Below are 21,562 nucleotides of genomic sequence, written 5' to 3' on the forward strand. Positions count from 1 at the left end.
TAGAAGTTCTATGTTTGACTTGGATCTTTGTTAGCTTTTGCCGTAAAATGTAGAGCATGTTGTTCACTTAAAATGATGTCTTATTGATCAGATACTTTACAGCTTTTAAGAGGGAGTAGTGTCAATGTCTTTGTATTCCTTCATGTTTCCTCTGCTTTCTTACAGATTATTTTTGTGTGAACCCAACGCTCTTTTAGCTGGATGACTGTAATACGCCATGAACATGGACGCAGCAACCGGAATAACCTGAGGAAATAGGTTATTAATAATATTATGGACTGAATCTGATTTTTCTTCCTCAAAAAATGATCAATGCATTGGCTATTGCACATGGTTATACCAACATAAGCAGTTGGGTTGAAAATGCGAAACATTTTCATTTGAATCTGGATTCCTTCCTAGCATAGTCTTTACAGTTCATCAATGGAAACAGTGTTACAAGTGACAAGATTTTCCCATTAAGTTCATGTTCAACTAACTTGCCAGCATCACCGTTTTTTCGAAATTCATAAAATTATTAAACAATACTTAGTTAACTAACAAAAACTAAATGTTGATTAAAAAGACAGTTAAAAACAACGAAATATGAATAAAATATACAACATGTACAGGAAACATTAAGTTAAGCTGCCATCGGATTCTGGGGCACCCCCCAAGTCGGTGCTACACATTGGTAGTACGGAGGAGTAGCTAGCCAGCTACTTACAGAGTCCATAAGGAGAGGCTGAGGACGTCGGGGACAGCGAGGTGTGGTAAAGGCTCCGGACCAGTCTCGGACTGACTCTGATATGACCACCGACCTCCCTTGCTGTGACCAAAATGCTCCCCCCATCCCTCCACCGCTCAGACTGTTCAACCTCCATTCTTGCCTCAACTCCCTGACTTTTTGATCTTCTTGTATCTCGTTTTGTTCATTGAAATTTGGTTCCTTGTATGTGTTACTACAATTCAGCTTTTAACTGCCATAGTACACAGGAAATTAAATAAATAATTATCATCATCATCATACATTATGAGGCTGGTTCTGGTCAAACCCACCAATGCAACGCGTCGGCTCGATTCAACAGGAGACGCTTGCAACGACCAAGACCCGGATCACTGCAACTCTCGAGGGCAGTCCCTACCAGACAAAGCCCCTGAGGCCATGCAGTATCGCTACTCTGGAACTGCCCTCCAGCCCCAAACGTCAATACCAGAGCAGAGCAATAACAGCATTTCCACTTCCACTTCTCCGCCACAGGCTACTCCAAATGGAGTCGCTCCACCACGGAAATCTCCACCATTAAAAACTACACTGTCAAAACTGAGCAATCAAGATCTCCTGCTCTTTTGTAGCCAGGTGGGTGGTACTCTTGAACTGCAGCGTGAAAGCCCACTGTTGGCTGAGTGGCATGGGACCACGGTGGGGCGAGCTGATGCGGACTGTGGATCTGTTTGCTATTCTCCTAGTACAAAACATGGATCAGAGGTGGCCGGTTTCCAGCCACAATCAAAGCAGGGCTTCTTGAAGGACTGCCTCTCCACATTCTCCAAGAAGGGAACTCCTCCTTCTCTACAGTATACCCACTCCTATCCTCAGAACTCCTTGGTGTCATCGTCATCCCGGTTTTTCAGGCAGAAACCAAGTCAAGAGGATCCCTCAACAGGGACTGTCAATCCCGAGAAGGATAATTTCACATCCCGATGCAGAGGAGAAGATGGGCTGAAGGAGTATAATCAATGGCAGCAGCAGACCCATAATCATTTCAAGATTAAAGAGCATAACCTACCACCAGTCTCAACTACTGAAAAAACAGAGCCTTCGCTCAATATACCTCTGAATGGCAATGAGTCAAGTAAAGTTAGGCAGCTCTTGGTTTTGTCTCAATCTCAGGACCAACAGAAACTTCCCTTAGATACACAACACCAATGGATGCTAGGAAACGGTTTACCTAACTGCTGTGCCAATGAGTGTGGAGTACATTGTGGAAGCCAACAACCTTTCTTAAACCAGCAACTACAGCAACACCCTCAAAGGCAGCAGTGTTGTGACCATCTTAGCATCCTAAAATGCCATCAGGGTTCTCTCTACCCATCCAGCAGCAGCCCACGAGTGAATAATTCATTCCCGGCTGCTAGCGACAAAAGCAGTGTTCACTCCTCTTCCAGTAGCCAGCGGTGGCCGGAGAACCATCAACTAGAGGGAGAAGGGCAACGACAAGGGGAGCAACAGGTACATCCTCATACCAAAAAGGTTGGCCATGTTGGTTCAACGCCTTCCCTATCCAAGAGCAGTAGCCCACTCCCTCCCGACACAGTTGTGACAAGCGCTAAATACAATGGGGATGTTGGGAGACCCCTGAGCAGCTTAGGAGCTTCGCCACCCAACCTTTCAGAGCTGGACTCAGCAAGACAAGAGCCCCTCCAGACTCTCCACAGGTCCGTCCTGGAGGAGGTGTTCTCCAAAGGCCTCAGTGAGGACAATAGTAAGGGCAACAGCGAGGGAGGAGGAGACGCGCCACAGAAGAGGACTAAGGACATTGGCTACAGATTGGGCCAGCGTAGAGCGCTATTTGGAAAGCGCAAACAGCTGAGCGACTATGCCTTGATTTTCGGGATGTTTGGGATTGTTGTCATGGTGACGGAGACGGAACTGTCCTGGGGGGTTTACACAAAGGTAAGAAATATCTCTATTGCAGTGGATTGACCCGTCATAATGTCATGCAGAATTAGGTCTACCATGAATATGAGGCCTAGAGTAATGGTATGACAAGACGTTTTAAAAGAAGGGATCTTAATTGTCTATCTTCTCTGCAGGAATCCTCATACTCATTTGCTCTGAAATGCCTCGTCAGCCTTTCAACTGCTGTATTGCTCGGCCTCATTGTGATGTACCATGCACGGGAAATACAGGTGATATGCCACCATCACCATTAATACATTAATATTACAGTTTTACCCCTTTCTCTTTTCCCCCACATCTAAATCTCCTTGTTTGCCCTCCTATCCTTACACTTACACACACAGCTCTTCATGGTGGACAATGCAGCTGACGACTGGAGGATTGCTATGACATATGAGCGGATCTTCCTGGTTGTGTTGGAGCTGCTGGTCTGTGCCATCCACCCCATCCCGGGCCAGTACATCTTCACCTGGACAGCCCGGCTGGCCTTCACCTACCCACACTCATTGACCAATGTCGACGTGGACCTCGTCCTCTCCATCCCCATGTTCCTCAGGCTCTACCTAATCGGTCGCGTCATGCTGCTGCACAGCAAGCTTTTCACGGACGCCTCGTCGCGCAGCATCGGCGCCCTCAACAAGATCAACTTCAACACGCGGTTCGTCATGAAGACCCTCATGACCATTTGCCCCGGCACGGTGCTGCTGGTCTTCAGCGTCTCTTGTTGGATCATCGCAGCGTGGACGGTGCGTGTATGTGAGAGGTACAGGCCCCAGACACAGTAGGCATTCCATCAACACTGTATCACTACTACCCAGTACATTTCTCAGTGAAGAAGATCCTTATGTAAGATTAATGCCTCTCTTGATTGGGGTTAGCTCAAGATGTTATGGACTTCTACTATGCCTCTTTGCTTGATATATAATGAAACATACACAAATGTATGGAATAGAGTATAAGATGTTATACTGTAAAAAAAGAGATACGTGTTTATTATAATACATGTATATTTCTTGTTCCTCCAGGTATCATGACACACAGGAAGTGACTAATAACTTCCTTGGGGCCATGTGGCTCATCTCTATCACCTTTCTCTCCATTGGTTATGGAGACATGGTCCCTCACACTTACTGTGGAAAGGGTGTGTGTCTGCTGACTGGAATCATGGTATGTTTCCTATGCATCCACAAGTGTCAAAAGAGATCTATGACATTCAGGATGAGGCAGCTCTAAGGTGTTATGTTTGAATTTCTCAGAGTAAAAACTCAACGGACACTATGAAAACTTAACCAAGTGTATTCTTCCCAGAGGATCGATACAGCTGCATTAGACAAAAACCTTTTCACACAAACACTGATATTTAACCCTTCCTCCTAGGCTGAGTCTCCTCCGACACATCTGTACAAACATTGTATCTTTACTGCTAGGCAGGATACTAAGTGATATGGGCCATAAACTCTATCTCCCTTAATGTGACCTGACCTCGACCCCCTTCATCACTAATCCATGGTTCTCTCCCCTTATCAATGCCTGCCACTTTCCCTACACTCAGTACATTCCAAGCTTAATTGCACACACCATATACCTTCCTCCTACAGATAAGCATTAACTTCTGGTGTAGACCCTCTAAACCTAAACACTCAATATTTCAATACGATACCTGATAGTTAACCCTATCCCAAGTTCAGGAGTTAGTACCCAGAACCAGATCAGTGTAATCCGAGAAGGGGATTGTAGTTGGATGAACTATGGTGATAATACACTGATATACTGGCAACAGCAACAAAACACATGCCTGTACATGTGTTATTATATTGAATAAATAATATGTAATGAGATATAAAGACAACACTTTTCCCCATGAAAAGTATTACTGCCTTTGTCTTTTCTCCCCAGGGGGCTGGCTGCACTGCCTTGGTGGTTGCTGTCGTTGCCAGGAAATCTGAGTTGACCAGAGCTGAGAAACATGTTCACAACTTTATGATGGACACTCAGCTCTATAAACGAGTAAGTGGACATTATAGGTCTTCATGGCTCCAGAATGTTGGGCCTGACCCGAACTGAACCCGTGGATTTATGACCCTAACCTGATACGTATCGGATAATCAAAATGTTTTATGAAGAGACATAAATAAAGACAATGCCCCCCAATCAGCAACCCAGTAAGCAAAATGTTATTGGATATTGAAGCCACTTTAGTTTTCAGTTCTAAGTGAAAGTTTAAAAGATGTATTTTAAGACATTATCAAAGTGTCTTTTTACAGATGTTGAAAAGACGACTCTGCCGGACCTCCTATTGACATCCAGTTTTAGTTGAAAAGACGACTCTGCCGGACCTCCTATTGACATCCAGTTTTAGTTGAAAAGACGACTCTGCCGGACCTCCTATTGACATCCAGTTTTAGTTGAAAAGACGACTCTGCCGGACCTCCTATTGACATCCAGTTTTAGTTGGAAAGACGTCTTTTGGTTGTTGCTTCTACGGCAAAATATCAAAGAAGAAAACATTATGCCAAATTATGTCCCAATAAAATAGCAAAATGGGGCAAAATGGAGATTAAAGTATCAATTACTCATGATTGTTTGTCACTTATGCCAGACTTTTCAAAAGCTTCAGAAATGGCAGTGATCATGTTTGAAGTTTACCGACACAACCAAAATAATATTTTAACTACAACAACATTCTCAGTAACAGTTACAGCAACTGAACCCTTGCAAAGTACACTGAGTATAATTCTAATGAGCTCTGCCCCCAAACAAGGACAGTCTTTAAAATTTGGACCAGTCATAGACTAGTATTATTGGGCAAATCAAGGCTGGTCCAGACAAGACTCAATCTGTGATGGTCACCGACTTGACAAAAGTGATCCGCTCAAACACGCCCAAGGCCAGGGTGGATGGACCAAATGTCAACCAATAATAAACGTCAATAGATGTCCTGCGTCAATCGGTGCTCACTGGGTTTGGCTGTCATGTCATTAACTGTAGGCCTGGATCATAACCATGACATTTGAATTGTATGGAATTTTGTGGAAGAAATATTTTATATTTATGAAAAATAGAACACAAATATATCCTGTGTTCAAATGGCACATTGTGTTAGCTGATCCAAGTTTATCATTTTAAAAGGCTAATTGATCATTAGAAAAGCCTTTTGCAATTATGTTAGCATAGCTAAAAACTGTAGTGTTAATTAAAGAAGCAACAAAAAAACTGTCCTTCTTTAGACTAGTTGAGTATCTGGAGCATCAGCATTTGTGGGTTCGAGTACAGGCTCAAAATGGCCAGAAACAAATAACTTTCTTCGGAAGCTCGTTAGTCTATTTTTGTTCTGAGAAATGAAGGCTATTCCATGCGAGAAAATGCCAAGAAACTGAAGATCTGGTACAACACTGGGTACTACTCCCTTCACAGAACAGCACAAACTGGCTCTAACCAGAATAGAAAAAGGAGTGGGAGGCCCCGGTGCACAACTGAGCAAGAGGACAAGTACATTGAGAAACAGACGCTTCATAAGTCCTCAATTGGCAGCTTCATTTAATAGTACTCGCAAAACACCAGTCTCAACATCAACAGTGAAGAGGCGACTCTGGGATGCTGGCCTTCTAGGCAGAGTTGCAAAGAAAAAGCCATCTCTCTGCCTGGCCAGTAAAAAGAAAAGATTAAGATGGGCAAATAACAGACACTGGACAGAGATATGGCCTTTTCTTTAAAAGGTTTATTGCCGACAAAGCGCGATCAGCTTGAATCCCGGCCCAAGTCCCATGCTACGGGCTAGATACCATCATAGGACTGTACCAAAACATTGATGCTTTCTGGAATGTTCCCTACAGGTGAAAAACACAGCTGCCAATGTACTCAGAGAGACATGGCTTATCTACAAACACACCAAGTTAGTCAAGAAGATCGATCACGCCAGGGTTCGCAAACATCAGCGCAAATTTCTGCAAGCCATTCACCAGTAAGTAGTGTGCCTTTTCAAACCATTGTTAAATAAATAGTTGATGTGCGTATATCTGTGAGTATGTTATGCAGCCCATCTTACCCCTTACCTTTGCCCTCCATAACTCACTTCCACTTCACTTTCCCCTAGACTGCGCAGAGTCAAACTGGAACAGATGAAACTCACCGACCAGGCTAACACACTTGTGGATCTAGCCAAGGTGCACCTTCATGATCATCATATTTAATTTATATATTTATTTCTAAACACCGATCACAAGTTTAACACTGTTTTTGCGCCACAGACTCAGAACATGATGTACGACCTGGTGTCTGACCTGCAGCTGCGCAGCGAGGAGCTGGATAGGAGGATTGGTAGTTTGGACGACAAACTGGACTCCATCCTAGTCAATCTGCAGGCCCTACCCAGCCTGCTCTCCCAAGCGGTCACACAGCAGCACAAGGACTTCCTGGATGGCTTGGCCCACCGTGTACGGAAAGCCTCGTCGGAATCGGAGCTTCAATGGGTTCCCGCTAGGTGCCAACGGTCCCTTTCCTCTGCACCACAGACCGACCATACCTTACAGCTGACAGCCTAGCCACATTGCCACGATTGTGACATTAAATGGATTTATTTGTGTATTTCATACTACCCCAGGGACAGGGGCATTATATCCTCTGATAATGCATTTGAGCATGGTTATATCTCTCCAGCCCCATCCCTCAGCTGTTTACTAAAAGTAGTAGCGGGCGGACGGTTTGTTTTCTTCAAAATCCTGGATTGCCAGTCTGTGTACCTGGGCCATTCTTGAATAACGGTGGCATTTTAGGAAAAAGTCACTTTTTTGTGCAGTCCCCCCCAAAAAGGGAAAAATGCTAGTCTTAATAAAATCTCATTACACCATCGTGCTAGGGTGGCTAATGCTGCCCCCGTATTAGCCACCCTAACTATTTCCCGCTACGTTACCTGCGTTGGGACACCAAAGACCAGACAACATAATTTGGCAAAACTTGGGGCTGTCTCATTAAGTTCTAAACGATGCTTCAGATTTATACCCCGTGACGTGTCTGGGTTTCCCCTTTTGTCTGTGGTGTAACCGCCTGCATTATAGCTGTCAAATCAGTGAGCTGCTTTTGTAGTAGTCATGAAACCACACCCGCTTTAGAAGTTTAGAACGAGAAACTGCAGGCTATATAGAAATAATGACAATTACATTTAAAACGATTAAATATCAAGGATTTATCAGACTAAATCGGTGTACATTACATCACACATTCCAGTGTTTGAACTTATAACAGTTGCATGGAATTTCTACTCAGTTCATTCCATGGCAATGTCCGCGATAGATAACGTCAAGAGCGGCTTGTAGATTTGACAGGTCGAACATTACACATCTGACACCGTCTAAACAAAAGCAATGAAAAGCCACATATGCATTTGTCAGCTAAATGTGGGTTACTTCTGATCTTGGCCTAAGAGAGTACCAAGAGTCATAATACCTAGTGGTCAAACAGGGAAATGGTTCCAATTGTTTTTTCCACCATTACATTTTCCCCATAGTTGATTTGAGAAAACTTCAAATTAGGGTTGTGTTCCATGCAGGCTTACCCTGGCGTGACATTTTGATAACTATGTAAATCTCTCTAGGACAAGGTTACAATATATTTGTCTGTATTTACCTCCCCAAAATTAAAAGCTAATTAGCTGCTAATGTGGCTATTATAAAAGAACTACAAATGCCGTAATGATCTGGACGAGACTGCCGAATTGAGGCAAAGGTAAGAATCTCTGGATTAATAACAATGTAATGTTTGCTAAATGTAGTAATGGATAAATAGGCTACATTTCTTTAAAAAATGGACAATCTGTAAACTGTCTTGTGCAAGTTTTATATTGGACAATACCCGTTTGCAAGGATTTGTAGTTTGCATGGGAAAAATGAATGTTGGTAAAACAATTGGAACCATTTTCTTGTTAGACCACTAGGTTTTGTGGGTACTCTGACACACTGTGGGGCTCTATTATGGCCGGGATTCAATGCGATTGCGCTTTGTCAGAAACATACCTTTTAAAGGCGCATGTGTTCCTGCATTCACGGAACCGCATCACAGAGGTATAATAAGAACATTCTGCGTTCATGGTAGATGCTGCATATGTCCGCTCAATCGCAAACTACCTGGCACATTGTCGACAAAGCGCGATTGGATTAAATCCCGGCCTAAATTTTCCATATAATTTTTTTGTTTTACTATAAAGTAGTCAAACATGTTTTTTGAAGACCACATTTATTGAAAAGACAATCAAAAGAAATCTAAAGAAATTAGAAACAATCCTTAGTAAAGAAAAAATATATATAAATTACAAGCAATCTACATCTCTGCAACAAAAAACAAAAACATTTCCAGAGAAGAATCTTACTGAGGGTTGGGAGATTAGATTTTGTGGCAACAATCTACAAACAAAGACATAGAAAATTGTAATAAAATGTTAACCAACAGGCTTTGTTTTGCATTCAGTTAGGTATTAACTTTATTATAATTCTCTATACATAACAAATACACACATTTCCCTGAGGAAACAATTCCACTGGAAGTTCTACAGACTCAGTGGCTGATATGTTCTAAATGCCTCAATGGTTCGTTTCAAACACTTAATAAAAAAAAACAGGTGATTACAGATGTCAACAACCGGTATAATGTACCTTTTAAGAGCATAGAGTTTCAGCATACACTTCATTGCTATGATATAGCCATATCTGGGTCAAATATGATTTATCAGAAAAACAATTTGTAAGTTTTAGGGTTATCATTATTGATTCAAAGTTGAAGCATTAAGGTGCATGGTTATGACTGTTGAGAGAATCATTCCCCTAGCAGCAAAACAATCGTCTCTAGAGGAGAGGGGTTGTGATATCCACAGCAATGCACACTCTTCAGCCTGTACATTATGATTTTACATACAGACTGTGTATAAAAATATTTTAGGTGCCAGGTGCTAGTGAAAACGAACATTCAACTAAAGATTGTCAGAATATTTCTGCCCAGAAACAATATTTGTCAAACTGAGGTGCCAATACAATGCCTTCGGAAAGTATTCACACCCATTTACTTTTTACACATTTTTGCTGGAGTGAGAGTTTTTGGTCAACGATCCACACACAATACTCTGTCAAAGTAGAAGAAAAATAATATATTTATATAACAAATATTTATTGATTAGATAAGTATTCAATACGTTAGAATCACCTTCGGCAGCAATTACATCTGTGAGTGTTTTGGGGTAAGTCTAAGAGCTTTGCATACCTGGCTTGTACAATATTAGCCTATTATGCCATTTAAAATTCTTCAAGCTCTGTCAAATTGGTTGTTGATGATTGCTGGACAGCCATTTTCAAGTCCTGCCACAGACTTTCAAGCAGATTTAAGTCAAAACTGTAATGAGGAACATTCAATGTCTTGGTAAGCAACTGCAGTGTATATTTGGCTTTGTTTTTTAGGTTATTGTTGACAGGTGAATTTGTCTCCCAGGAAAGCAAATCAGGTTTTCCTCTAGGATTTTGCCTGTGCTTAGCTCTAGTTCATTTATCTTGATCCTAATTAACTCCCTGGTCTTCACCAATGACAAGCATACCCTAACATGATGCAGCCACCACCATGCTTGAAAATATGAAGTGTGGTACTCAGTGATGTGCTGGATTTGCGTCAAACAAAACACTTTGTATATAGGTCAAAACGTTCTTTACCAAGTGTTTTGCAGTATTGCTTCAGTGCCTTGTTGCAAACAGGATGTATGTTTTTGAATGTTTTTATTCTGTACAGGCTTCCTTCTTTTCACTCTGTCAATTAAGTTAGTATTGTTGGGTAACTACAATGTTGTTGATCCATCCTCAGGTTTCTCCCATCACAGTCATTAAACTCACAATTTTAAAAATCAGTATTGGTCTCATGGCGAAATCCCCGAGCGGTTTCCTTCCTCTCCGGCTACAGAGATAGGAAGAACACCTGCATCTTTGTAGTGACTGGGTGTATTTATACATCCAAAGTGTAATTAATAACTTCACCACCCTCAAATATTGTCTGCTTTTTGTTTTCTACCAATAGGTGCCCTTTTTTGCGAGGCATTGGAAAACCTCCCTGGTCTTTGTTGTTGAATCTGTGCTTGAAAATTACTTTTGAACTGAGGGACCTTCCAGATAATTGTATGTGTGGGGTAGTCATTCAACAATAATGTTAACAACTATTATTGCATGCAACTTAAGCACATTTGTACTCCTGTACGTATTTAGGCTTGCCATATGAAATGGGTTGAATAGTTGACTCAAGACATTTCAGATTTTCATTTTTAATTAATTTGTCAAATAAATTCTAAAAAAAAACAACATTTTACATTATGGGGTATTGTGTGTAGAAGTAAAGGGGTGGGACTTTGAGGGCACTGGATATTATATGGAATCCCTTATTTCAATCATTAGATTAATAGTAACTGTTTTCAGAGTACTGACAAGATATATTCCTCACATGACTAGATATTGGTCGTAGGGCAAGGAGTTTCACACCTCACCAAGCAACATTCCAGGCTTTAAAAGTATAACTACAGCCCAGTTTTTCCTGGTTAGGTCACAAAGTCAGAAATAACTTCTGGCCCTAGACAATCGCACCTCATCATTGGCTTAAATAATAATTATAGAAATGCCCAATAGAATCATGTCTAATTCAGAAAGATGAACACAGCGTTGCAGTTCCGGTAAAAAAAGAAAAGAAAAAGTGTACAGACAACTGATCGTGACAAAACAGTACCACAAATAGAGTCGAAAGCAACACTACAGCCCTTAGATGAATGAAAAATACAGACTTCAAGCACATCTCTAAACAATATTTAAGCTACATTTTAACACACAAATACTGTAAATGTACACATAATATTCCAGTCTAATTTGGATTTCGGCTTTTTGGACCGATCTGGAAACAGATATTACTTGTTTACAACCATTTGAACATTGATTAAAATGTTCTTTACTCTTTGGGAAAGACAAAGTATGGTTTGCTTTATATAATCATTCAACAAAACTAACATTTGATTTTGAATTGAACTAAATGCCACATTTAAATAAAATAATTGGAGTCTTCAACAGATATTTAGGAAAGATCCTCTGAACAGAAGAAAATAACAATAACCAACATGAATAATTCTTCAGAAACATTTAGTAAAAATACCCTTACTAAAAGCCAAACTGGATTCAATCATAGAGTTGGTTTAGACATGTGAATTGGCACATAAGGATGTACTATTGCCCCTGGTTATATCGTCAATCAATGACCGGTATTTCTGGAAAATGTTCTTTAGTGTGCATTGTATACACCTTTATCATATTTTGTATTTATTATGGATCCCCATTAGCTGCTGCCAGCTACTCTTCCTGGGGTCCAGCAAAATTAAGGCAGTTTATACAATTTTAAAAACATTACAATACATTCAGACTGTGTGCCCTCAGCCCCCTACTCCACCACTACCACATATATACAGTACAAAATCCATGTGTACGTGTGTATGCACCTATGTTTGTGTTGCTTCATAGTCCCCACTGTTCCATAAGGTGTTTTTTTAATCTGTTTTTTAAATCTAATTTGACTGCATGCATGAGTTGCTTGACGTGGAATAGAGTTCCATGTAGTCATGGCTCTATTTAGTACTGTGCGCCTTCCATAGCCTGTTCTGGACTTGGGGACTGTGATGAGACCTCGTGTCATGTCTTGTGGGGTATGCATGGGTGTCTGAGTTGTGCGCCAGTAGTTCAAACAGACAGCTTGGTGCATTCAAATACAAGCATGTTCTCCTCCACTTTGAGCCAGGAGAGTTTGACATGCATATTATTAATATTAGCTCTCTGTGTATATCCAAGGGCCAGCCGTGCTGCCCTGTTCTGAACCAGTTGCAATTTTCCTAAGTCCTTTTTGTGGCACCTGACCACGACTGAGCAGTAGTCCTGGTGCGACAAAACTAGGGCCCGTAGGACTTGCCATATTACCAACACACAGGAAATCATTAACATTACAATAGAGATCTGTAAGAGTTGATCTGGTATTTATGTATAACTAGGACATTGTAAGTAACAACCGTTTGTTATTCTTGAAATTTAAATATGAATCTTAAAAAATAAACAAAAGTGATTGATGCAGAAAAAAACAGAATAAGTTAGCACTGCCTTAACATGTCATTCTGTCTAAAATTATTTTTGATTTGAACTAGCATTCTAGCGGTATCTCTCAGTACCGTGTTTCTGACAATTCTGAAACACATTTTGGATGAACACAAACTAGGATCTCTGACGATACCTGATCTGCTACTATGAGGAGAAAGACTGGCTTATAGTACACACCTGACCGGCAGAAAATGACATCTACAATATGGTGAACACATGAGGGTGGACAGCAATGCACACAGTACATTTTATGTTATGAAATAATGTGAACCAATTTAGCTGTTGAGAATATATGAATCGCAACAGAGTGTGTGTGTGTGAGAGTGTGTGTGTGTATGCGTGTGTGTGTATACGAGTGTGCATGTTTGTGTACTGTATCTTCGAGTATATGGACAACAATGGTGGCAGAGGTATAGGATTGGCTCATTGTAATGGAATTAGAATTAAATGGTATCAAGCACGTTCAGACTTTTCCCTCACATGTTTTAGACTGTTCTCTCTGCTACCTCACAGCAAGCAGTGCCAGTGTGCATCAAGTCTGGAACCAACAGGACCCTGTACAGCGTATACCCCCAAGCCATAAGGCCGCTAAATATAGCTGAGCAATTAAGTTTTTTGTTGTTTTAAGCAACTAATTGGCTGAAGTTGGTTCAATTATTTGAATTCCATTCTGTTATTTTTTTTTCTGTATGCTCAATGAGCACATTCTACAGTTTCTCTCGAGATAAATCAGATCCGGCCTGAACTGTGCGATGTAGTTTCCAACATGGCCAGTATTCTACATAGTTTAGTGCATATAACACGTTAATGAACTACAATGACCATAATCCATTGCGCATCTACTTGTCCGGTCTATGTTTCTTTTACGCCTGCTACAGGAAGAGACAAGAATGCACGATCGTGAGGTGACAAGAGCAGCTGTTGCTTCGCGAGGTATCTCTACCAGAAAATGCATGATCAAAGTGATTGATCGTTGTTATTCAGCAGTCATAAGTATTATTTACTTTGACGAGCTACAGAAGTGATTTTGTCAGACAGCAGCTCTATAGACATGAGATGATGACTTGTAATGAAATAGTCATCAAATAAAACAAAATGTAATACACAGAAATATATTTTATATTAAAGTAATGTGAATAAATGGTTAATAAGTGATCAGCAGTAAATGGGCAGCATTTAACCCAAATAATCGCAACTTAAAACCGTGATTATTTTTTAATAATCGAACCGAAACAACCTCCAAAAAAACACTAATTGCTTAGCACTACTGCTAAACAAGACTGGTAAATAGATAAGGAAATGGCTAACTGGACTTCCGGCATTGACCCTTTTCTGCACTAACTCTATGCACACACACTGCAATCTACCTACACACTCACACACCCACAAACTCAGGCACACATGCATACTGATGCCACACACACACACCACATACTCTGCTGCTACGGTCTTATCTTGTTGCCTAGTCACTTTACACCTACTTGATGTGCATATCGACCTCAATTACCTTTTACTCCTGCACGGTACTTCCTGAACATAGCAATGTTTTGTTACTTGTTATTCGTATTTATTCCTTGTTAGTATTTCTATTGTAATTATTTTTTATCTTTAACTCTGCATTGTTGGAAAAGGACCCAGAAGTAATAATTTCACTCAGTCTACACCGGTTGTTTACGAAGCATGTGACAAATGAAATGAGATTGTATTTGATTTGAGCCCGTCATCCTAGATCTCCACCCAGCAGCTTCCTCTCATGGACAATGAGTATTAGCCCTTTGATTTCTCTTTTGACTGTGCAGTGGTTATACATGCATGCTATTATGGCTATTGCGCAGTGTGTATCGGTAGTACAGTGTGTGTTGCCAGTTGCACGGCTGTATGGAGAGCATACAGCTAGCTAATGAATTTCACAATGCCATTATCATACCTTGTTTCTTCTTCCTTGGGAAGAAATGCAATACAGGATAATTGTTATTTCCTTCCTAAGACAGTTTTTATGAGGAGCAATGCTAGCCCATGTTTGGCCAGTTTGACACGATTTTGCAAGTCTATTCGCCTACGGATGGTTTCTACATGCGGGGGGTGTGTTGCTGCTACACAGGATTCCAAGCCGTTTGCATGCTGCCTCTTCTGCGCACATACTGTTTCATAATACAAAAAGGTTCTGGTTCAGCAATAATAAGATTACAGTAATGTTGGGTAAGCAGTAGTGTTCCAACCACCATGTAACAATGGCTATATGGAGCTGGGTTCATGCACATCCATGCTTCGAGTCTCCTGTATGATGATAACCACCTTAGTGGAGATGTCTGGTGGCTGCTTACAAACAAAAGCAATGGGAGAAGATCTTGAGCCTCTTTAGGAATCACGGCAGCAGCAACTACAACTGTAGAAATAAGAACTAAGATTGGAGTGTGTTCGGTTGCTGCATATTTCAGCACGGGGTCTGACTCTGCCACAGGACCCAGCCTGTTGACACCAAGGACTATTGGACTGCAGGTAGACCGGGTGAGGAGAAGGGGAGTGGATATAGAGTAGACCAGTGGTTCTCAACTGGTTTTGCCCCAGACACAAATTAAACCAGGTTGGCTCAGTCGCGATTTGATACACTATATATACACACAGGTATGTGGACACCCCTTCAAATTAGTGGAAAGAAGCAACAAAAAAAACTGTCCTTCTTTAGACTAGTTGAGTATCTGGAGCATCAGCATTTGTGGGTTCGAGTACAGGCTCAAAATGGCCAGAAACAAATAACTTTCTTCGGAAACTCGTTAGTCTATTTTTGTTCTGAGAAATGAAGGCTATTCCATGCGAGAAAATGCCAAGAAACTGAAGATCTGGTACAACACTGGGTACTACTCCCTTCACAGAACAGCACAAACTAGCTCTAACCAGAATAGAAAAAGGGGTGGGAGGCCCCGGTGCACAACTGAGCAAGAGGACAAGTACATTGAGAAACAGACGCTTCACAAGTCCTCAATTGGCAGCTTCATTTAATAGTACTCGCAAAACACCAGTCTCAACATCAACAGTGAAGAGGCGACTCTGGGATGCTGGCCTTCTAGGCAGAGTTGCAAAGAAAAAGCCATATCTCTGCCTGGCCAGTAAAAAGAAAAGATTAAGAGATGGGCAAATAACAGACACTGGATAGAGATATGGCCTTTTCTTTAAAAGGTTTATTGCCGACAAAGCGCGATCAGCTTGAATCCCGGCCCAAGTCCCATGCTACGGGCTAGATACCATCATAGGACTGTACCAAAACATTGATGCTTTCTGGAATGTTCCCTACAGGTGAAAAACACAGCTGCCAATGTACTCAGAGAGACATGGCTTATCTACAAACACACCAAGTTAGTCAAGAAGATCGATCACGCCAGGGTACGCAAACATCAGCGCAAATTTCTGCAAGCCATTCACCAGTAAGTAGTGTGCCTTTTCAAACCATTGTTAAATAAATAGCTGATGTGCGTATATCTGTGAGTATGTTATGCAGCCCATCTTACCCCTTACCTTTGCCCTCCATAACTCACTTCCACTTCACTTTCCCCTAGACTGCGCAGAGTCAAACTGGAACAGATGAAACTCACCGACCAGGCTAACACACTTGTGGATCTAGCCAAGGTGCACCTTCATGATCATCATATTTAATTTATATATTTATTTCTAAACACCGATCACAAGTTTAACACTGTTTTTGCGCCACAGACTCAGAACATGATGTACGACCTGGTGTCTGACCTGCAGCTGCGCAGCGAGGAGCTGGATAGGAGGATTGGTAGTTTGGACGACAAACTGGACTCCATCCTAGTCAATCTGCAGGCCCTACCCAGCCTGCTCTCCCAAGCGGTCACACAGCAGCACAAGGACTTCCTGGATGGCTTGGCCCACCGTGTACGGAAAGCCTCGTCGGAATCTGAGCTTCACTGGGTTCCCGCTAGGTGCCAACGGTCCCTTTCCACTGCACCACAGACCGACCATACCTTACAGCTGACAGCCTAGCCACATTGCCACGATTGTGACATTAAATGGATTTATTTAATTGTGTATTTCATACTACCCATGGGACAGGGGCATTCTATCCTCTGACAATGCATTTGAGCATGGTTATATCTCTCCAGCCCCATCCCTCAGCTGTTTACTAAAAGTAGTAGCGGGCGGACGGTTTGTTTTCTTCAAAATCCTGGATTGCCAGTCTGTGTACCTGGGCCATTCTTGAATAACGGTGGCATTTTAGGAAAAAGTCACTTTTTTGTGCAGTCCCCCCAAAAAGGGAAAAATGCTAGTCTTAATAAAATCTCATTACACCATCGTGCTAGGGCGGCTAATGCTGCCCCCGTATTAGCCACCCTAACTATTTCCCGCTACGTTACCTGCGTTGGGACACCAAAGACCAGACAACATAATTTGGCAAAACTTGGGGCTGTCTCATTAAGTTCTAAACGATGCTTCAGATTTATACCCCGTGACGTGTCTGGGTTTCCCCTTTTGTCTGTGGTGTAACCACCTGCATTATAGCTGTCAAATCAGTGAGCTGCTTTTGTAGTAGTCATGAAACCACACCCGCTTTAGAAGTTTAGAACGAGAAACTGCAGGCTATATAGAAATAATGACAATTACATTTAAAATGATTAAATATCAAGGATTTATCAGACTAAATCGGTGTACATTACATCACACATTCCAGTGTTTGAACTTATAACAGTTGCATGGAATTTCTACTCAGTTCATTCCATGGCAATGTCCGCGATAGATAACGTCAAGAGCGGCTTGTAGATTTGACAGGTCGAACATTACACATCTGACACCGTCTAAACAAAAGCAATGAAAAGCCACATATGCATTTGTCAGCTAAATGTGGGTTAGGGTTAGGGTTAGAGAGAGTACCAAGAGTCATAATACCTAGTGGTCAAACAGGGAAATGGTTCCAATTGTTTTTTCCACCATTACATTTTCCCCATAGTTGATTTGAGAAAACTTCAAATTAGGGTTGTGTTCCATGCAGGCTTACCCTGGCGTGACATTTTGATAACCATGTAAATCTCTCTAGGACAAGGTGACAATATATTTGTCTGTATTTACCTCCCCAAAATTAAAAGCTAATTAGCTGCTAATGTGGCTATTATAAAATAACTACAAATGCCGTAATGATCTGGACGAGACTGCCGAATTGAGGCAAAGGTAAGAATCTCTGGATTAATAACAATGTAATGTTTGCTAAATGTAGTAATGGATAAATAGGCTACATTTCTTTAAAAAATGGACAATCTGTAAACTGTCTTGTGCAAGTTTTATATTGGACAATACCCGCTTGCAGGGATTTGTAGTTTGCATGGGAAAAATGAATGTTGGTAAAACAATTGGAACCATTTTCTTGTTAGACCACTAGGTTTTGTGGGTACTCTGACACACTGTGGGGCTCTATTATGGCCGGGATTCAATGCGATTGCGCTTTGTCAGAAACATACCTTTTAAAGGCGCATGTGTTCCTGCATTCACGGAACCGCATCACAGAGGTATAATAAGAACATTCTGCGTTCATGGTAGATGCTGCATATGTCCGCTCAATCGCAAACTACCTGGCACATTGTCGACAAAGCGCGATTGGATTAAATCCCGGCCTAAATTTTCCATATAATTTTTTTGTTTTACTATAAAGTAGTCAAACATGTTTTTTGAAGACCACATTTATTGAAAAGACAATCAAAAGAAATCTAAAGAAATTAGAAACAATCCTTAGTAAAGAAAAAATATATATAAATTACAAGCAATCTACATCTCTGCAACAAAAAACAAAAACATTTCCAGAGAAGAATCTTACTGAGGGTTGGGAGATTAGATTTTGTGGCAACAATCTACAAACAAAGACATAGAAAATTGTAATAAAATGTTAACCAACAGGCTTTGTTTTGCATTCAGTTAGGTATTAACTTTATTATAATTCTCTATACGTAACAAATACACACATTTCCCTGAGGAAACAATTCCACTGGAAGTTCTACAGACTCAGTGGCTGATATGTTCTAAATGCCTCAATGGTTCGTTTCAAACACTTAATAAAAAAAAACAGGTGATTACAGATGCCAACAACCGGTATAATGTACCTTTTAAGAGCATAGAGTTTCAGCATACACTTCATTGCTATGATATAGCCATATCTGGGTCAAATATGATTTATCAGAAAAACAATTTGTAAGTTTTAGGGTTATCATTATTGATTCAAAGTTGAAGCATTAAGGTGCATGGTTATGACAGTTGAGAGAATCATTCCCCTAGCAGCAAAACAATCGTCTCTAGAGGAGAGGGGTTGTGATATCCACAGCAATGCACACTCTTCAGCCTGTACATTATGATTTTACATACAGACTGTGTATAAAAATATTTTAGGTGCCAGGTGCTAGTGAAAACGAACATTCAACTAAAGATTGTCAGAATATTTCTGCCCAGAAACAATATTTGTCAAACTGAGGTGCCAATACAATGCCTTTGGAAAGTATTCACACCCATTTACTTTTTACACATTTTTGCTGGAGTGAGAGTTTTTGGTCAACGATCCACACACAATACTCTGTCAAAGTAGAAGAAAAATTATATATTTATATAACAAATATTTATTGATTAGATAAGTATTCAATACGTTAGAATCACCTTCGGCAGCAATTACATCTGTGAGTGTTTTGGGGTAAGTCTAAGAGCTTTGCATACCTGGCTTGTACAATATTAGCCTATTATGCCATTTAAAATTCTTCAAGCTCTGTCAAATTGGTTGTTGATGATTGCTGGACAGCCATTTTCAAGTCCTGCCACAGATTTTCAAGCAGATTTAAGTCAAAACTGTAATGAGGAACATTCAATGTTGTCTTGGTAAGCAACTGCAGTGTATATTTGGCTTTGTTTTTTAGGTTATTGTTGACAGGTGAATTTGTCTCCCAGGAAAGCAAATCAGGTTTTCCTCTAGGATTTTGCCTGTGCTTAGCTCTAGTTCATTTATCTTGATCCTAATTAACTCCCTGGTCTTCACCAATGACAAGCATACCCTAACATGATGCAGCCACCACCATGCTTGAAAATATGAAGTGTGGTACTCAGTGATGTGCTGGATTTGCGTCAAACAAAACACTTTGTATATAGGTCAAAACGTTCTTTACCAAGTGTTTTGCAGTATTGCTTCAGTGCCTTGTTGCAAACAGGATGTATGTTTTTGAATGTTTTTATTCTGTACAGGCTTCCTTCTTTTCACTCTGTCAATTAAGTTAGTATTGTTGGGTAACTACAATGTTGTTGATCCATCCTCAGGTTTCTCCCATCACAGTCATTAAACTCACAATTTTAAAAATCAGTATTGGTCTCATGGCGAAATCCCCGAGCGGTTTCCTTCCTCTCCGGCTACAGAGATAGGAAGAACACCTGCATCTTTGTAGTGACTGGGTGTATTTATACATCCAAAGTGTAATTAATAACTTCACCACCCTCAAATATTGTCTGCTTTTTGTTTTCTACCAATAGGTGCCCTTCTTTGCGAGGCATTGGAAAACCTCCCTGGTCTTTGTTGTTGAATCTGTGCTTGAAAATTACTTTTGAACTGAGGGACCTTCCAGATAATTGTATGTGTGGGGTAGTCATTCAACAATAATGTTAACAACTATTATTGCATGCAACTTAAGCACATTTGTACTCCTGTACGTATTTAGGCTTGCCATATGAAATGGGTTGAATAGTTGACTCAAGACATTTCAGATTTTCATTTTTAATTAATTTGTCAAATAAATTCTAAAAAAAACAACATTTTACATTATGGGGTATTGTGTGTAGAAGTAAAGGGGTGGGACTTTGAGGGCACTGGATATTATATGGAATCCCTTATTTCAATAATTAGATTAATAGTAACTGTTTTCAGAGTACTGACAAGATATATTCCTCACATGACTAGATATTGGTCGTAGGGCAAGGAGTTTCACACCTCACCAAGCAACATTCCAGGCTTTAAAAGTATAACTACAGCCCAGTTTTTCCTGGTTAGGTCACAAAGTCAGAAATAACTTCTGGCCCTAGACAATCGCACCTCATCATTGGCTTAAATAATAATTATAGAAATGCCCAATAGAATCATGTCTAATTCAGAAAGATGAACACAGCGTTGCAGTTCCGGTAAAAAAAGAAAAGAAAAAGTGTACAGACAACTGATCGTGACAAAACAGTACCACAAATAGAGTCGAAAGCAACACTACAGCACTTAGATGAATGAAAAATACAGACTTCAAGCACATCTCTAAACAATATTTAAGCTACATTTTAACACACAAATACTGTAAATGTACACATAATATTCCAGTCTAATTTGGATTACGGCTTTTTGGACCGATCTGGAAACAGATATTACTTGTTTACAACCATTTGAACATTGATTAAAATGTTCTTTACTCTTTGGGAAAGACAAAGTATGGTTTGCTTTATATAATCATTCAACAAAACTAACATTTGATTTTGAATTGAACTAAATGCCACATTTAAATAAAATAATTGGAGTCTTCAACAGATATTTAGGAAAGATCCCCTGAACAGAAGAAAATAACAATAACCAACATGAATAATTCTTCAGAAACATTTAGTAAAAATACCCTTACTAAAAGCCAAACTGGATTCAATCATAGAGTTGGTTTAGACATGTGAATTGGCACATAAGGATGTACCATTGCCCCTGGTTATATCGTCAATCAATGACCGGTATTTCTGGAAAATGCTCTTTAGTGTGCATTGT

The 21,562-nt window shown here is 40.5% G+C and overlaps 2 protein-coding genes across 4 annotated transcripts; both read left to right on the forward strand.

Annotated features, from left to right (window-relative positions):
• The first annotated feature begins 1,674 nt into the window (after positions 1–1,674).
• LOC135512674 (small conductance calcium-activated potassium channel protein 1-like) lies at positions 1,675–10,975 on the forward strand. Of its 2 annotated transcripts, XM_064934929.1 has the most exons (8): positions 1,675–2,656; positions 2,797–2,892; positions 3,007–3,425; positions 3,688–3,829; positions 4,559–4,669; positions 6,496–6,623; positions 6,756–6,825; positions 6,910–10,975. In XM_064934929.1, the coding sequence occupies exons 1-8, from the start codon at positions 1,913–1,915 to the stop codon at positions 7,201–7,203; spliced, it is 2,004 nt and encodes a 667-aa protein (XP_064791001.1). In that variant the 5' UTR covers positions 1,675–1,912; the 3' UTR covers positions 7,204–10,975. The 2 variants fall into 2 exon arrangements, with proteins under 2 accessions (XP_064791001.1, XP_064791002.1); XM_064934930.1 differs by lacking the exons at positions 1,675–2,656; positions 2,797–2,892 and having other exon boundaries at positions 3,367–3,408.
• A 2,700-nt stretch (positions 10,976–13,675) lies between these two features.
• On the forward strand, positions 13,676–20,587 carry LOC135512675 (small conductance calcium-activated potassium channel protein 2-like). Of its 2 annotated transcripts, XM_064934931.1 has the most exons (4): positions 13,676–13,737; positions 16,099–16,226; positions 16,359–16,428; positions 16,513–20,587. In XM_064934931.1, the coding sequence occupies exons 3-4, from the start codon at positions 16,384–16,386 to the stop codon at positions 16,804–16,806; spliced, it is 339 nt and encodes a 112-aa protein (XP_064791003.1). In that variant the 5' UTR covers positions 13,676–13,737; positions 16,099–16,226; positions 16,359–16,383; the 3' UTR covers positions 16,807–20,587. The 2 variants fall into 2 exon arrangements, with proteins under 2 accessions (XP_064791003.1, XP_064791004.1); XM_064934932.1 differs by lacking the exon at positions 13,676–13,737 and having other exon boundaries at positions 14,893–16,226.
• Positions 20,588–21,562: the final 975 nt, after the last annotated feature.

This window comes from Oncorhynchus masou, chromosome 24 (genome assembly GCF_036934945.1).
Source record: "Oncorhynchus masou masou isolate Uvic2021 chromosome 24, UVic_Omas_1.1, whole genome shotgun sequence".
Classification (NCBI taxonomy): domain Eukaryota; kingdom Metazoa; phylum Chordata; class Actinopteri; order Salmoniformes; family Salmonidae; genus Oncorhynchus; species Oncorhynchus masou.

Excerpts from the sequence above, each read along its gene's own strand:
- LOC135512674 (XM_064934929.1), top strand. The coding sequence starts at position 1,913 with ATGCTAGGAAACGGTTTACCTAACTGCTGTGCCAATGAGTGTGGAGTA. Across the intron at positions 4,670-6,495 it reads ACACTCAGCTCTATAAACGA|GTGAAAAACACAGCTGCCAA; the intron begins GTAAGTGGACAT and ends TGTTCCCTACAG. Across the intron at positions 6,826-6,909 it reads CACTTGTGGATCTAGCCAAG|ACTCAGAACATGATGTACGA; the intron begins GTGCACCTTCAT and ends TTTGCGCCACAG.
- LOC135512675 (XM_064934931.1), top strand. The coding sequence starts at position 16,384 with ATGAAACTCACCGACCAGGCTAACACACTTGTGGATCTAGCCAAG. Across the intron at positions 16,429-16,512 it reads CACTTGTGGATCTAGCCAAG|ACTCAGAACATGATGTACGA; the intron begins GTGCACCTTCAT and ends TTTGCGCCACAG.